Source organism: Tachypleus tridentatus, chromosome 8, assembly GCF_004210375.1.
Source record: "Tachypleus tridentatus isolate NWPU-2018 chromosome 8, ASM421037v1, whole genome shotgun sequence".
NCBI lineage: Eukaryota > Metazoa > Arthropoda > Merostomata > Xiphosura > Limulidae > Tachypleus > Tachypleus tridentatus.
In genome coordinates, this window is record NC_134832.1 from 70,696,944 (window position 1) to 70,715,645 (window position 18,702).

The window sequence follows — 18,702 nt, forward strand, 5'->3', positions numbered from 1 at the left end:
TCATAAGTAGGTAAGTTAGAAAGAAAGATAAGTATGAGTAATTCTGGTTTACTCTTTGAACTTTAATTCCAAAATGAGTATTTGAAAATTATACAATTATTTTTGGGACAACCAACTTAGGTTCGATGAAGATCAGCTTCCAAGATCAAAAAGGTTTCAATCCTGAAGTGTTTAATTTTTTTCTTTAACATGTTATTTTTTTTTATAGATGTGTAAACTTTAACCAAAAAGTCCTAAAATGTACAAATTAAAAACTTAATAGGTTAGATTAAAAAAAAACGTAAATGGGAATTTTTTTGCCTTGAGGAATGCACAAAGAATATATGTTGTTAGATGATGGGTGACGTATCCTAATTGTTTTTAAAATAAAATTTCTGCACTTTGTTACTATAGATAATAATGAAGCATGAATAAAAGAGAAACAAAACAACAAAATTAAAAACAGAAGCACACTGTTACAAGCATGTTGCCATTTAGGATAAATAATTGTAATTTTCTGCTGAAATCTGCAGTCATCCTAAAAAGAAGGAAAGGATAATTAAGATATCATGTTTTGTTGTGTTGGTTACAAGGCCAGTCAAACAGACAGCACCCATATAATGTTAAAAATTGAGAAAATAGCAGATGAAATAGAAATTTGTATTAAAAACTTTCAATACACATTTAGAAGGTTCTAGAAGTAATTATAGTGGAACAACCTCTCTGAGTAAGAAGAGAATAACACAATTTTCTATGTTTGACTTTCATATTGTGCTGAGTAACTTGACTCAACAAGAGTATCTATAACATTCAGTTTTATTTATTAATTATGAAACAAAAACTAATAGTAGAAGTAAACTGTGCTACTGAATGTACTTACCAACAGATGGCACAACAATAACAAATCTCTTGGATAATCTCAGCTGCTTTAACAATGCCAAATGTTGACAGAAGGAGCTAATGTCAGGAACCAGATAAGGGGAAAGTTGGGGAAATCCTCCTACTTTTACTTTACATTCCAAATCATTCACTGCAGCCTAGATCCACATACCCATATCAGTGAAATATTAGACATATGAATCAAAAAAATATTACTAATATATTTCATCATTTAAAATATTTGTATACTAAAGGAAAATTCACTTTAACATTAAAATATTAGTCAAGTAGAATTTGCAAACAAGAACAAAAAATATATAAAGAATAAATTTTAAAGAATAAAACATATATTTATATTTGTAATAATACTATAGAGTCATGACAATATATTTTGCACAACATTCCTACCTTCAACCACAGATGGGCCATGTTCCGCATCATCTGTTTTCTTTGACCTACAGGTTGCTCAACTCCCTGAGAAATATAATTAATTCAAAAGATTAACACTAAAGAATACTCTTGAAAACAACAAATACCTGAATAAAATTTAACAGGTTAAATAAAAACAAAGTAATTTATTCTGCCTGTTAAAACCCAGGCACTAAACTAAACAAGTCTCATCTTTGTCTAGAAACTATACACACACACATATACATATATATCATTCAGTAATTAGTGTAAGGTTTCTTCTTGTGTAATAACATAAAACAGAAGTACGAAATTAATTCAATACTTCTCTAAAGTTAATAAATATTCACAATTAAGTTTTCGGAATAATGGTGCATACAAGTCAGGCAAAAACTTCCAGTGTTAGTTTTCTTTCTGCTACAGCTTGACGATTGTGAAAACAGCAGGTCAACAGCTTATATTAATATCTCTTAAACTATGTGCTGATTTCTCCAAAACTCTTCTGTTGTTTCATCAGGAAGTTTCAAACAAATATTCACTTACTCTTTAACTGTCTTATCATAATATTTACACATTTCTTCAGTTGGCATCAAATTCAAATTTTTGGTTTATCATTAATGCTTATAACAGAAACAGAAAAAAAGAACAAAAGAGAAGTGTACAAAGAAACAGTTATGAAAAAGAGATGGACACCAGTAACTAGTCAATAACACAATAACAGTTAGATTGTTATAAACTTACAGCCTCAGTACTTTCAGGGCTTACAGCTCCACTGAAACTTTTTTCTGTGCTACTTGCAGTAAAGCATTCTTTTTCAGAGTTAAAATTGACTCCTGTCTTTGGGAGCCTCGCTAATAACTGGCCAAAATTGTGAAGACACTGTATGCAGAGAAAAACCTAGTAACACCACAAGCAAAAAAACAAATGTTTATGTATGCATTTTAGCTTATACACTTGTGTGAAAAAATCAAACTTAGATTAACACAAAATTCAACTTAACACTTTTGAACAATCTCATTAATATTATGTAAATTAATTTTAAACTTTTTTTTCCCTCAAAAAGTCTACATATTAGTAGCATAATATGATATTCCAGAATACATATCCACTGATATCTAACAGGTAAATAAACATTAATTATTACAACACACAAAATGATTGTAAAAAAGTTAAGAGAACTAATGAAAGCTGGAGAGCAAAAGAAAAAATTAAACACAAGCATTTTATCTAAACTGGCCAGTTTCAGTGTTCTCATGACAAAAGTTTGGATACTGAAGTAACAAAAGTAACTATGTTTACACAGAATGAAGGCAGTAACAACATATATATGAAATAAATACAGTTATATATATATATAATCAAACAATTTGATGTAAAAACATGCCACATACAATACAAAATTGCAAAACATTTTATAAAGCTCAGTTTCATTTTCTTGGCCATTATTATGTATTGCCCTACTTTGTACACCCTATCAACTTTAAAGTGATAAAGTAATTCTTAATGTATTTATTCTAATTAAAGGAAAATAAGAAAGTCTCAAAGTTAATACCTATGGATCTTATTTCAGCACTTAACTTTAACATGAAACTGTATTTAATGAGGACCTATTAGGAAAAAGCTTGACTTTAGGTACATATTAAAATCTGCAAAACAAGAGTTGAAAATTATTTTAAAGATCCTTTATTACATTATACAATTTAGATTAGTCTTAAACTAAATGACTGAAATCTGAAACTGAACTGATTACGAGTCCTGAGTAAACTTAAAACTAAATGAAGGATTCGGGTTTTTACTAGAAAGATTTAGTAAGTGGTGTGATCTGTTTTATCTCACCTCTGCTAAGTTTCACAGGGTCTCTTTCAAAATTAATGGTGTAAGTTTAAGGAAATAAGTAATGGATAAAGTTAGGAAAATAAAGAGGCATTTCAGCAGTATGCTTGTATAAGCATTAAAATAAAAATATATATACCATTTGTAAAACTACTAGAATATTTAATGGCGTTATTCTATTCTCAATTAAGTACGATATGCTTAAAAGCCAATAACAACTGGATATTACAACTTTCCATAAACATGACTTTTTATGCACCTTAACAGAATGACCACAAACAGATGCTTTTCTTTTTGCCATTGTCAACTTGTCATTTATTTTGTTTCTTCTTTATAAAAAAATTCAATAACTCAGCTAAAGGGAGTTGAAAATGAGAACCAGTCAATTACCAATACCCATACCATTTACATATATGTTTTCATAAACAAATTATACAAGAAATTGAATATAAAAATGTTTTTAAAAATACTTGTTTATTTCAAAAACTTGTGCAAAGTGATATAACACACACATACACCACCAGCCCCTAATCTTGAATTGATAGACTAGAAGGATAAGACTTAACTAAAACCTTTGGGATACTCTAATGGAATAGTAGGATTTGACCACCATTATAGTGCAACAAATATTTAAAAGTGCATAATATAATTTTGTGGCAATGGGATGAGAATATTTAGAGTATATTAAGTTAACTGCTAGGCCACACCTATCCACCACCCAGCCCCAAAATAAAATGCTCAGTGGATTTTATAAATCAATCAAATTATAAATAACAACTTTTAGTTACAAATATGGATAAAGCAAATTTATTTACATAATACATACGCTGCTGGCCAAAGTCTTAACACTCCTACGAAAAGTGGGGCCTAGTAGGCCCCAGAGCAACTTGAAAGGTTATTATTAGGCTAATAATTTTGTATTTAAATGAAATTGCCATTTAAATCAATTAATGAATGGATTAACGAGATTCCCACTGTCCCTATCTACTATCTAGCGAAACCACAGCCAGACTTGGAGAAATCAGGACTAGAAACGTCTTTTCGTAGGAGTGTTAAAGGTGAATTTTCAACAAATTTAATAATTGCCTTAGAAACTGTACTTTGGTTAGGTATAATTCCTGTGTGGTTGCCATATTTTTAAACTTTAGTTTTTTAGTAAAAAAATGAAACAAAATATGCGGGTCCTCGAACTCAAGTTCCTCTCGGTCGTTCAGCTGTTTCCGTGATGTTTTACAACTGTGGTGTAATTGTTGCCAAACACGCTTCGTTGCGAGCTGTCAATTTTGTTCATTTCAGTGTTGGTATTTTATGTAAATCTATTTGGACTTTTTCCGGATTACATACTTTTAATCGGTTTGACACCTTGTCGCATGAGCGACAACAAACGCACTCTCTCTCCTGGTTGGCATCTGCTCGCATAAACCACACCTGCACCTTGCACAAACATACGGAATATGTCATATAAATTATACATTAATGGTAAATATTAAATTAACTATTCAGACTGCTACATCTAGTTTGATTTTATAGACAGAATTATGACGTATAATTGAAATTCATTTTGTTACGAGTCATAAATACCCGGTACAATGATTGTAGAAGGGCCGAGCATTAGTTACCATAGTCGGCAAAGTATACACAAATAAAACCAAGTCTGTAATACCAATAATTTATAAACACCAGACAGGTTTTGAGATACTTAAAATTGCACGTGAAATAATGCAGACCATATTTGTTGTCATGACTTAGGCTTACCATTCTTCCACTGGAGGTATGACCGACTTGCAACCAGCCTGGGCGCAATCAGTATCACTCACAGTTCCGCTACTCTCGCTTGTGGAACAGTCCTCATCACTAGAATTTGTCAGATCTAAAAAAGTAACTATTCTAGGTTTGTTCAGAGTAGGTTTGAATTGATATGACACTACTCGACACTGTTCAGAACACAAAGTCAAAACAGACTCCGCCTCTGTTTCTCTGTATGCACTGGCCATGTTTATTTACATTCAACACACTGGCGTTGGCCATTCGTTTAGCAACTATTACGCCACAGCACTTTTCCTCGCAGCAAACGTAAAAACTAAAACATTCGGATTGCCGCTCAGAAAGGGCTCTTTCTGCACCAAGTTCTATGTTTCATTTATTAGCACATATTGTTTATAAAAAATGTGAACCTGCAAAATTAATCAGTATGAGTAGTTCTTTTGACTGCAAAGTTTTCTTTTTTCTGTAATATTCATCTTTAAGACCAATTAACATAAAGAAAAAATATGCATTTTGCATTGTTAGACTCAACCACTTATTTGAGAAGAGCTTCGAAAGATGAAAATAAGAAAAGGGAAAATAAAAATAAAAAACTTCTTTAGCATTTAATAAGGAAAATGTGAGCACTAAGAAATTAGCCTGAATACTAGCTGGTCAAAAGTTTAAGACCACACCAAAAAGAAGTCCAAAACAGGGTAGGAAATGCCTAACAAGAGGTCTAAGTAGTGAGTTGCACGGCCGTCATTGCGAATAACTAGAAACATTCGCTTTGGTATGATCAATATAAGCGTTTGCAGAAGACTGGCTGCAATTTTATTCCAAGTGGTGGAGATAGCTTCATGAAGATCATGCACTGTTTGGAATTGACGTCCATTTCTATAGGCTTCCCTTGCTATCCACCCCCAAACATTTTCAATGGGGTTCAGTTTGGGCAAACACGCTGGATGGTCCAAAAAATCACGTTATTCGCCATGAAACAGTCCTTTGTGCTGTGGGCATTGTGGATTGCAGCATTGTTCTTGTGAAAGATCCAGTCATTTTCACAAAAGTAAGGGCCTTCAGTCAATAAGGATGCTCTCTCCAACATGCCAATGTAACCAGCTGCTGTTTGATGCCCCTGTATAAGCTAAAGCTCCAATGTTATATGGAAGGAGAAAGTACCCCAGGATATCCTTATCGTGCTAGTAACGTTGGAAGCCATCTGGACCATCCAGGTTAAATTTTTTCTCATCAGAAAACAAAACCCTCTTCCACTTTTCTACGTCCCATGTTTGGTGCTTCTCAACAAAGTTTAACTGAGCTGTTTCATGGTGTGGAAGGAGGCATGGCCTTTGAAGACGTTTACAGTTTTCAAAGCCTTTCTCTCACAGATGCCGTCTTATTGTTCTTGATCTACATTCTGCATCAACACTGCTCAACACCGGTGAAATTTTCTTGGCCCAACCACTTGAAATTCTCGTTCCATATCTTTCAGGGTCTTTTAAGAAATTTGCAACATTAAGAGAGACCTTGCTTTTGCAGCTCAACAATTCTGCCAAGTTCAAACTCTGTCAACTTTTTAGCCTTTGCCATGTTTTTACCCAATGTAACACAGGAGATGTTGACAACGCTAATGCTTGAACACAAATGACTAAATTTCGTTACATGTTTACCGATTAACGCTTCGTTTCAGTATGGTCTTAAACTTTTGACCAGCTAGTATTTAGGCTAATTTCATAGTGTTCACATTTTCCCTATTAAATGCTAAAAAAGTTTTTTTATTTTTATTTTCCCTTTTCTTATTTTCATCTTTCGAAGCTCTACTCAAATAAGTGGTTGAGTCCAACAATGCAAAATGCATATTTTTTCATGTTCACTGGCCTTAAGATTTTGGCCAGCAGTGTATATCAAAAGTTTGATTCCATATAAAAATTACCATACGATATCAAATAAGCAAATAGAAATTAGTCATACATATCTATATAAATCAAATGCTAGAACAAATTGGTTATTTAAAGCAAAAATAGTGATATCATATATGAAGGCCACAATTTAAAATAACTTGTAGTAAGATAATAACAATCCAGAAAAAATTACAATTTAACATAAATATACGAGAATTTAAACAAACAAAGTAACAGCTTTAATCACCTCTCCATAAGTTACAATAATGTCACTATTGATGATTAGCCAATCAGCAACAACTTTGACACCCGGCAAAAGTCCTTCTTGGTTGATGATTTTAATGACTTCAACTACCTATATTTGGGATGATATTTCTCAAAAAGATATTTTGGTGTTGGCTATATCTAAAGACTGACAAAAATATTCATCATATTAAAATATTATGCAAAACTAAAGAGTTTAAAACTGAAATACCAGACACTTATTTTTATCAATCTGAGCATAAAATAACACTATGTAACAAAATTTTTACTTTTTCTTGTTCCTGGGCAGAAAGTGTTATTTCCCAATTGCTTGTGCCTAAAGTAAATGGAAAAGACCTAATTTTCTCTTCAAACTTTGCTTTTGTGACCTGGGAGCATATAACAAAAACATGATGGGAGACTATATTTGGGGGCTGATACGTGAAAGTGATTTACATTACAGTCACAAATCTTGAAAATCTACTCACTTCTAAACATTTTTGTTCATTCTGATATAAATTTAGTATAAATACACGTAAATCTTGATTCATATATTGTTTCATTCAGACCTTATGTAAATGAAAATGTGCAAATGGGCCTATTTTTACATAGAAAATAGGTTAATTTTATTATCCAGGTTGCAAAAGCAAAGTTCAAAGGGAATAATGGTTATTTTCTGTACTTTTACAACATAAGCAATGAAGAAATAACATATACTGTCCAGGAACAAAATTTATGTTACACAGTGTAATCAGAAAAAAAACTTACTGAGGAGTCACTATTCCAGAAACAGAGTAACTTCCCTCAGATTTACTCTGTACATCTCTATTTAATAAGTGTTCATTCTCTGTATTATCTTTATCTTCTAGTGATACTGATGTGGTGCTACAGATACAGAGAAATGTTCTTGTAATTTAAAATATCTGTTTTCAAGACTACTGAGTTCTGATAATTAAATATTTTAATTTTAAATAAATTTCCTCTCTCTTTAGACTTGCATACCTCAGATGAAAGATGTAATTATCAGTGTTCAATTTGAAAAAAAACTATTTAATTATCACAAAATCAAAATAATGAATTACCACCATATGAAGCCTACATCAAAACTCAGTGGCTGTTTACAATTTTCAGTAAACTATAAAAAAAAACAACTAAACTACAATTAGTGAAATTTAATAATAACATGGGACTTGGACAGTTGGAACAACTGAAAACAGTAATAAATAAGAAAGACTAATTTCATCAGTTGATTACTTTTGCAACATCAACTGATTTTACAGTAACTCCATTTAATGAATTATTTTATATGGCATAATTTATAAATACTCATAGGTATTTGATTATATTGATTAATCAAGTTAATTTTCCAGTTCTACAAATTATCATTTATACAACTGAATATGGCTAAGAGCTACGGAACTTGGTCTTAGGAAAATTTAACTATCACACTTGCTGCTATAGTTTGCCCACTTATAGCCATTCAAGAATTTGTGCAACTTCATTCAGAAACTGTATATTTTTGCCAATGCTAACAATTATTACCTTTTGCTAATACAATCAAGTCCGTTTTGCAGAACTGCCTTATTACTGATCAAATTTTCTTCTAGTCCTCCATTGCAGTCAACAGCAGTGCTCGTGACACTCTCAACACCAAGTCCACTGTGCTCACCGTAGTCACTCAACTCTTTTTCTTCGACTCCATCCTCAGTTATACTACCACTGGTGCAACTAGCTGTGTCACTACTGTTCTTCTCTTCTAAGTCTCACTCAGAGTGACCTGAATCATTGTTTTCATAACACACAGAAATTAGTTAGCAATCGCTAATGACAAATTTTTTGCCGTACGTTTATTCGACCAATTACATAAACTGGTTTGAAATGATTAAAAAAAGGCCACTGATTTTATACTTTACATAGAACGTGAATGATAAGAACTTGGAGGTCATAAACAGCACAAGTACATCATATACCATACACCTAAATCTACCAAAATAATATCAGGATTTCCTAAAGCCTTATGAGATGCTGACCCCTTTACAAATTTATAAAGTGGTCACTGATTCTCAAATTCTTAGAACATAAATTAGAAGTGAAACTTCAAAATATAATCAACTTTTGTGATGCAATCATTAGGAAACATAAAATGTGGAAAAGAATGAGGTTTTAATTTTCTCTAAAAGTTGCCTAATGAATATCGGACTGTAGGTTTTAGAGTTTGAGTCTCAAGTCCATGAAGTTTCTAACATTAAACCTATTTCTCTGTCTCTTCAGAAGTCCAACCATTTACATGACTAATTGCAATTTTAACAACATACAAACTTGGAGAGTCATACAGTAATTAGATGCATAGGCCAACTTTAGCACAGAAGTTATTTCTGTCCTCCTATCAACACTTAAGTCCTTATTCACCCCTTTACAGTCTTACCAAACCAAGGGGATCAATATCAACCATTCTGGGAAATTAAAGAATTTTGACACACATTTGAGAAATTACAAAGTTTTATATTTCAATATCCATAACAAAGAGATAAATGAAAAATATAAAGTGATAACTGAAATAAATCTAAAAAATGTGACAAGAAAAAACAAAGAAATAATCATATCTGATCTATCAGAAGTCATAAAAATGAAGAAGATAAATTGGAACTATTTTAAACTGTTCTGGTCATAGTTATGACGAAGTCTGAAACTTGATAAATACCATTAATAACTTTAATCCAACATGAGGTTGTTTGACATAATCTATTGCAAAACATAAATTATTTTCAAAGTACAAAAGTCTCTGTCATAAAGAACGTAATAATATTGAACAATTTTATACAGAAATAATACAATCTGTTAGACACTTTAAAATATATACTTACAATATTTAAAAATACCATGCAATGCATCTGAGATAAATAATAATGATACGATAAAATCTATGTCACTTAAGTTACTAATGACCACACAATATTTTTTATAGTAAAGATGTATTTTATACAAACAAAATTGAAAATTACCAATCCTGAAATTTTTTTTTAAAATAAAAATATCATATTAACATTATTGTGAGATATCTAACCAGTCACAAGTTGAAATGGTGAAATGTATTGAAATCTTGAATAATATTTATCTGAGAAATGTAATGTGACATCATGGTTATCGTTAAGTTTCTACAAAGCTTTGTTAGTATTTAATCACTATGTTGTACAGCATAACTGTCACAGTTTTACATTTTTAACATAAAGGGTGTTTTACCATTTCACTATGAATAATTTACAATTATAATATTTTAAGTACTTCTGGATATGAAATTTCATTATCTTGACTTCCAAATCACTTATATAGTACAAACTACAGACAAATACCCAAATTCAAACCTACAGCTTTATATAATTACATTTTCATGTTTACAAAATACAATTTCATGTAGCGAGGCACTACAGAACTGGTAGTTATCTACTTTTATTTCATCTAGTAGTTAAATTAAAATAAAAATATTTTAACACCTTCACTTAATTCTGAATCTTCCTGACTAGTACTACTTTGTTTTCTTCTCCTAGACACTCGACGACATGACAAAGATCATTCCTAGATTTTCTTCTTTACAAACCTCTGAAAAATAAACAGAGAAGAAGACAGAAACAAAATTATTTTTCAATGGCACGAAAATAACAAAATTTACTAGTAATAAACAAAACAGGTTATTTTTTCCAGTATGTCATTGTCCAAAGTTACAAAGTTCCTTTAAATAAGAGTAAATATGCATAAATTGTGTGTTTGTTTTGAATTTTGTGCAAAGCTACGTGAGGGCTATCTGCAGTAGCAGTCCTAATTTAGCAGTGCAAGACTAGATAGAAGGCAGCTAGTCATCACCACCCACTGCTAACTCTTGGGCTACTATTTTACCAACAAATAGTTGGATTGACTGTCACATTATAACAACCTCATGACTGAAAGGGTGAGCATGTTTGGTGTGACGGGGATTCATAACCACGACTCTCGTGTTATGAGTTGAGTGCCTTAACCACCTGGCCATGCCAGACCAAATATGCAAGGGAACTTCAAGTTAATAGACAGGACTTAAGTATTTTATCACAGAATTACACGACCCTGACCATTATATCACACTGATTACAAATATCCCAGAACATTTTAACAAGCATCTCAAAATCTTTGGACCATCAGTTTTATTTGGCAGTCTCCACAAGGGGAAGTTTTAAGGTGTTAAACAGTTTTAAGAATTTCCAAAGACTAACTACCACATAACATTAATTTTTTTAAATGCATGTGACAATCATTCTCTTGTAATTCCATAAAATTGTTGGTTAGAGTGGTATTACTTTGTTACTTGCATTTGAATATCACTCTTACACATTCTAAATTACTTTCTGTGTTACTACTTACTTATACAGGGCCTCATGATTATAAGTCATTACAGCCATTATCAAAAGGTAAAGTAAAAATTTTATTTCAGAGTAGAAAATTTTCAACTTCCCATCTATTCAGAAAACACAGCTGAAAATATCTAGTCTTTGTACATGTCTGTTGCTTATTTTTAAACTCAAATAGTTTGAGAACAGTGAAGTTTTAAGGTTAGTCTTATCAAAAATTGTAACATTTAGCTACTATAATTTCTGCTTTACAACTTTTAAATTTCCAAAGCTAACAAAATCCAAAACATATTATCTGAAACCTGGAATTACTTTCTTTGTTGCAATCTATTTACTGTAAAGTTCTCTTTCTTTTTTGTATCAATTGTAAATTTTTAAACTTTCAGTTATTATATTAGAAATCCCACTGGTTACATGCCTTCAAATAATCTAACTACATCATGGCTCTGGGATTTTGTATGGTACTTAAGGGAAGTAAATCAGTTTATTGGTTTCCTGCTTGTTTTATTTATTTTTTTGAAGTTATTACTTTGGTAGTTGCTTGTTTCTTTAGAAACACTATAACTGGTAACTTGAAATAAAATGAACACTTACAGTGCCTTTGCTCATGAGCACAGATTATTAGAGGTAAGATTTATAAATAATACATACTAAAATAAATAGTCTCTATTTATATCAGTTGTAATGATATTATCAGCTATTTCATAACTATATTTTTATCAGCAAGGTGGGTTAATGTATAATTTCATTAGGCCTCTAACTGTTGCTCATGGAAATGTGAATGTTTGTTGGAATAAAAAAGATAAAAAAATTATAACATAGCTGTGAAAACAAGTGAAGGTTGGACTACATATCTAATTATGAATTTTATTTTATGAAACAGTTACTTTTTATGTGAAATGAATACGATAATACAAAAACAAGAGAGAGAAACACCAATGAATCTTGAATCAATAATTTAGTCTGTAACTAGAAGTTTAGAAAACTTGGTTTCAGACCATTAGTTACAGCCATAATGCACAAAGACATGTTATCTAGCTTTTTCATTTCACTAAAAGTCATAATTTAAGTTTAAAAAACATTCAGTATTAATTATGCTTTACGTTTAAAGATTCTGTCTCACTTGTGGTGATGTCTCTGATTATTAATTCTTAAAAATACATATGCAGAAATAGACAAATTAAAAATACATGAAGTTCATATCAAAGACAAAATATAAAAATGCAATATTTGAAAAAATTAAAAATAATGCGAGGTACACAACCATTACGACAAAAAGAACATCAGAGATTCAGCTTTGTGAAATGAACACAAAAACAAAACCTCAAGTAAATGTTAAAAATCCACTATAGAAAGATCAAATGTTGTAATCAAAAAGGTAGCCAACATATTGATTTATTTGTATTCTAAATAAATATTATTTATTCTTTCTTCATTTTATCCACTGTTGTGGAAAAATATCAAACATTAATTAACCTTTGGATGCCCCATTAAATGTTCTTCTGTACAAGTCACTGTGTTACATTCAAAATGTAATTAAACATTTTCAGTATCAAGAGTATGTGAGTGAAATTAATGCTATAACATGTTATGATATGAAGTTTTAAGTCTGTTATTTCAAAATAAACCTTTAAAAAACAACTTAAAACTTTTGATATATTGTCACTTAACAATAAACAATGAAAATATTCTACTTTAGCACTCTGCTTTTTAATTAATTGGTTGGTTGGATGATTTAGTGTTTTATGGCACAAAGCAGCTAGGCTATCTGCACCAAATGTCTGGTAAAAAGGTAAAAATAAAGTAAATGTAGTAAAATTTATAAAAGGAAATGAAGGTAAAACAAAACAGCATTAAAAACATAAATAGCATAAAACCAATGTTGACATCTAGTCTACAATGTCGAGAGAGAAACTACAGTAAGAGAAATTGTAAAGGGCTTTCTGTAGCATAATGATAATTGTCATAACCTGCCAGGAAGACTAACAGGTAAGTACAAGATCCACCGTTAGCCACCTGAAGTTGGCCTTTCCAGTCCTGGTTCTGGGTTATGTGTCATTACAGCCATCATCAAAAGGTAAAGTAATAAAAGTGTTAAAAGACATGCAGCAAAATTGTAATAATAACTCGCCAGGACAACTAACGGGTAGTTAGTTGGTAGCATTAGTTACCTGATGTTTGCCTTTCCAGTCCTGGTGTCGAGTTATTTAATGTTTTGGCCATTTTCTAATTTCAAATCGAACTAGAATGATTGTGACTCTTAAAAGGGAATCACAATTAAAAAGGTGTAATGAATAAATATAAAACACTTAAATAACATTAAAAAGATTAATGGCAGTTAAAAAAAACTTTATTAAGGTGGACAGTGTCACCATCACCAATAACACTAATGTTATGGACAAACCTTGGGACAGAACATGTTTAAAATAGTGCCATCCTTGAGAGTCATAGCGATGGCAAGAATGTAAAAAGTGGCTTACAGTGATCTGAGTGTTAAACAAACTACCACTGGTGCATCAGTTTGAGATAAAAGAAAATGATGAGTTAAAAAAACTGTGACAAATGCGTAGTCTAGTTAGAACAACATCCTCCTTTTGAACCTTATGGAAGCAAGACAGCCGAAGTCCAATATATAGTTTTATTAGGAAAAGTTTGTTGTCGCGTTGCTCACTCCAAGTCGACTGCCAGCTGGCACGGAGCCGAGCCTTGAATACAGGACCATAGTCCATGTATGGAATAGGCACAGTGGTGATAGTGCCAGAGCAAATAGATTTAGCTGCCGTGTCTGCAAGCTCGTTCCCGCGAATACCAACGTGGCCTGGTATCCAGAAAAGCTGGATAGAAGTAGATGTTAATGAGAAATGGGCCAGTTGGTTCTGAATATCAGCAAGAACAGGGTGTGAGCCAACGTTAAGCGATTCAAGAGCCAGTAGAGAACTAAGCGAGTCAGTGTAAATAGTGCAGTTGGAGTACTGCTTAGCTTCAATATGATCCAGGGCAAGAGAAATGACGTACAGTTCAGCAATGAACACAGAAGCTGTAGAGTGGATTCTGCGAGCAACCACTGAACCGCAACAAACCATGGCAGAGCCCATAGAGGCACCTGATTTGGAACCATCCATATAAATTGGAATGGAAAGATTGTTTGAAAGATGTTCAGTAAATAAAATACGGTACTTCCAATTGGAAGTAACTGCTCATCTCAGATGACGTAAAGAAAGATCACATTTTGGGACCAGTGGATACTGCAATGTTATCCAAGGACAGACCCAATTCATTCAATTGCACCTGAATGCGAAGGCCAAAGGAGCAATAGCAGATCGTCTGTTCTGAAAAAGTATGACCCACCAACAAGGAAAAACAAAACCTCAGGTGGGATGCTTAGGTAAGGAACGAAGTTTTGAAGGATATAGTAAAGACAGTTGCAAACGGCAAAGAAGCAGAGAAGGTTCATGAGATTCTACGTATAAGCTATGAACTGGAGAGGTGTGGAAAGCTCCAGTGCAGAGTTGAAGTCCCTGATGATGAATTGGGTCCAGCATCTTTAAGGCCTAGGGTCTGACAGAGCCATAGACCAGGTATCTGTAGTTGAGTTTCAATCAAATAAGAGTACGATATATCTTTAACAGAGAACATCAATCAGCTCCCCAAGTGGTGGTAGAGAGAACACGGAGGATGTTCAGTGCTCTTGTGCATTTGACCCATAGCTGCTTTAAGTGCAGTATAAAGGTCAGCTTTTGGTCAAAGATAAGCCCCAATAACTTGGTCTCAGGGACTACAGGCAGCACAACTTTGCTGATACGGAGTTCAGGATCAGGGTAAATATCTCGTTGGTGGTAAAAGTGCATGAAAATGGTTTTAGAGAGAGAGAAATTAAAGCTGTTTGCTGTGGTCCACTTCAGTACACAATTGAGGGCAGTTTGTAGTTGCCGTTCAATATATCTCATGTTCGACGACTGACACAAGATGTGAAAGTCGTCGACATATAGCCTGTTTGCAACAGTGAGAGGGAGTTGTTCAGTGATGGCATTAACCTTTATACTGAAAAGTGGGACACTCAAAACACAGCCCTGAGTGACCCCAAGTTTCTGAAGAAAAGAACGGGAAATTGTCGACCCACATGAACTTGGAATCCCCTATCAGTTAAAACATTTTTAATAAAAATGGGTAAATGGCCACGTAACCCATATATATGGAGGTCTTGCAAAATGCCATACTTCCATGTTGTGTCATAAGCCTTTTCTACGTCAAAGAATATTGATACAAGATGTTGTCGTTTGATAAAGGCTTCTCTGATTGACGTTTCAAGTCTAATTAATTCATGTCAAGACGAGCATTAATCATCCTCTCTAAGGTCTTACAGAGACAGCTCGTCAAAGCAATTGGACAGTAGTTTGAAGGAATCTTGGGATCTTTCCCAGGCTTAGAGAAACGTAAGATGATAGCCTGGTGCCAGGCATTAGAAAAAATATTCTCCTGTTGTTTTTGAGCCCTCCATGCCAGGTGGCAGACAGGATTTTACCATGGACAAGGATATTATGAAAAACGTTTCGAGGTTTTAGGAACACATTGAGAAGCTTCCTCTACAATACAGTCAGTTACTGCTGCCATACAGTCCTCTCTTGATGGCTTGCAGACAATGGTAGGATCAGGTTCTGCGAGAGCAGTGAAAGAGGGCCGGTTTCCTTGATCCAGCTTCCACTGGGGCATGTGGATCAGGTAGCATCAGCCACAGCCAGTCTCTCTCAAAATTACAGGAAAATGAGCACTGCCTCATGGATTATTGTCAACCCTCCATGAGAAATGGGAGAATAATGAAGGGGAGCAAATTGAGAAATCAGTAGCATTAAAGGACTGACTAGGTGCATGAAAAGAAGTATAAGAACCAGTACTAAAAAGAGATAGATTGTGATCTGAGAGAATGTGCCCTACAGAGTGACCCCTCTCATCAATTTCAACACTTCCTCAGAGGGAATGATGCTCATTAAAGTACCCATGAATAAAAAGGGAGATGGCAACTGTTCAATGAGACTATCAAGGGCTGATTGATCATGTCTCTCCATGCGACAGGTAGAGAGAACAAACAGTGATGGTACGACCCAAGGAAACATGGATGGCTACGGCCTCCAAGGGTGTGCTGAGTGACAGGGTGAGCACATGCTGGTCAACCAACAGTGCCACCCCTCCATCACACAGCCTGTCATTTCTGTACATAGAAAACTGCCAAAAGGTGACTGTACTGGCAGGTTTCAGAAATGTTTCCTGTACAGAAAGACATACAGGATGGTAGGAAGCAATCAGTGTTTTGATGTCATCCAGATTAGAATGTAAACTTTGACAGTTCCATTGCATCAAGGTGGCCATTTTTATTTATGCATAGGCAAATTGGGATGGGAGAAGATGTACCTGAGGAAACACCTATACCCAAAACCAAAGGAAGTGGATCTTGGGGTTTGCTGGAATGAATGCTAGGGGCAAAGATGGGTGTTGACATTAATTCATCAACTTTTTTAACCACAGAGGTCAAAAGATATTTCATTTGGTTTGAGAATGATTCTTTTGGAGGCATACAGAGATCTGTCTGCACTCTCACTGTAGTAGTGGAAAGAAGTGCAGCAGCATGCATCTGAGATGAAGTGATAGACAGCAACTTTCAAGCCTCAAGGTGAGTAATCTTTTGAATCGTCTCCAAATGCTACACCTCTTTTCCTTCTAAACATTTAGGGCAAGAAAGAAAGTAGGATGGGTGAGATCCATTGCAACTGATGCAACAAGGGTCTGTTTCACACTTATAGGCATTATGGTACTTGCCACTGCAAAGAGCACACGTCAAGGAAATACAACATGATGTCTTCGAGTGACCGAACCGCTGACACTGGAAACATTTGAGAGGGTTTGGAATTTTTGGCCATACCTTGCATTTAAGATAGTCTTCTTTTTGGATGTGATGATGTAAATGTTAAAATGAGGACAGTGATCAGCACCATAATTCCAACAGTGAACTACCCCTCACTGCAGAAACTGCTTGGGTGGAGAAACCAGCGAGAATCTCCAACGTGGGTATTTTCTTCAAATCCCTCTCAACAACAACACCTTGTGACAAATTCAAAGTAGCATGAGGCATAACCTCAATTGGTATATTCCCAATCACCTTTGAATGTAAGAGGAGTTCAGTGTGTCATGGAGCCCTATGAGGGGACGCATTACAATGCCAAACAAGGACACTGCAGCAATGCCAGGGTTTCGTGAGCACTGTACCCAAACACAAGATTCAGATGCAATGTCCACAACATCTGCTGAGAACATCCAACACTGGTACTTGATTAACCCTAGCCCAAATGAACCAGCCTATTGACCCAATGGGGGACCACCCCAAGACAGACCATCTACAGAAATTCAAGGCCAAAGTGGTGTGTTAGGGTTGGATCCCTCAACCAACAGGATCCTCGCCTCTTCTTCACTGGTCACCATGCATGGCAAACATGCAGGTGGATGTTTAGATCCCAGAGGAGGTAAAGTGAAAGAACAGAATCTTCCCTGGGAGGTCTCCTCCAAGTGGTATATGATAGAGAAAAAACAAACTACAAATGGGTCATTCCATGTCAAATCATCCAGGGGGCTGTAGGTGACCCCCATAGAATGCCTTAAAAAATTCACATGTGCTCATCTACCCATATAATGAACAATTGCCAAATATTATATCAATATCTCTAATAGTTTCTGATGTACAGCCCTGTAAAATTTAATTATTTTATTTTTTATTTTTGACAAATTCATTTTCGGGCAACTTTGGCTGCTTAAAGCTGCAAGAGTAATGGTGGTAGAAGGCTGACATTTGCTACATTGACTGAATTAATCCCACAGAATTAAAAACGGTCTCATATCAAGTTTATCTCTCTTAGGATTTGCATAGTGACGCTGTAAGATCACCTGAAAACCCAAAATCATAAAAAACATTAGTTTATTTAATAAGTCACAGCTCTAAGACTTAATATGATACAAAGCTGATTTTTTTTTTCAAATACCCTATTAACATATTAGTTGATAAATCTGCAATTGTTGTAATTAAAAGTCTGTTAGATCTCCTGTAAAAAAATTTAGCCACATGCAACTTTTTATAATTTAGCTAAAAATAGCCCTACTTCAGGCCACAGTTTGACCTTGTAACCAATTATTCAGCCTTTTCAAATTTTTACCATATATTCTTACATCTCTGAATATGATCTACAAAAAAATCAGGATGGTGTTCAACCTACTTTTTGAGTTATAATTTTGTAGAGTATCCTCTGACCGTAAGGTTTTTATTTAAAAAAGTATTCAGTTCAGGTGAGTTATTC

The 18,702-nt window shown here is 33.9% G+C and overlaps 1 protein-coding gene across 7 annotated transcripts in view; it reads right to left on the minus strand.

Annotated features, from left to right (window-relative positions):
• The window catches only part of LOC143222620 (nonsense-mediated mRNA decay factor SMG5-like), a 51,446-nt gene that overhangs the window by 21,472 nt on the left and 11,272 nt on the right, over positions 1-18,702 (minus strand). The window contains exons 2-8 of one of the 7 annotated variants that reach the window (XM_076449328.1): positions 10,481-10,586; positions 8,532-8,766; positions 7,758-7,874; positions 6,994-7,101; positions 2,008-2,163; positions 1,267-1,332; positions 860-1,016 (exon numbers count right to left, since the gene is read on the minus strand). Coding sequence is in view for 2 of the 7 variants with exons in the window: in XM_076449331.1 (XP_076305446.1) it covers positions 860-1,016; positions 1,267-1,332; positions 2,008-2,163; positions 4,855-4,857 (382 nt within the window). In the remaining 5 variants the exon portion in view is untranslated. Of the gene's footprint in view, positions 1-859; positions 1,017-1,266; positions 1,333-2,007; positions 2,164-4,854; positions 5,363-6,993; positions 7,102-7,757; positions 7,875-8,531; positions 8,767-10,480; positions 10,587-18,702 lie in introns of those variants that run through there. The other 6 variants (XM_076449329.1, XR_013012386.1, XR_013012388.1 and 3 more) reach the window with 6 other exon arrangements.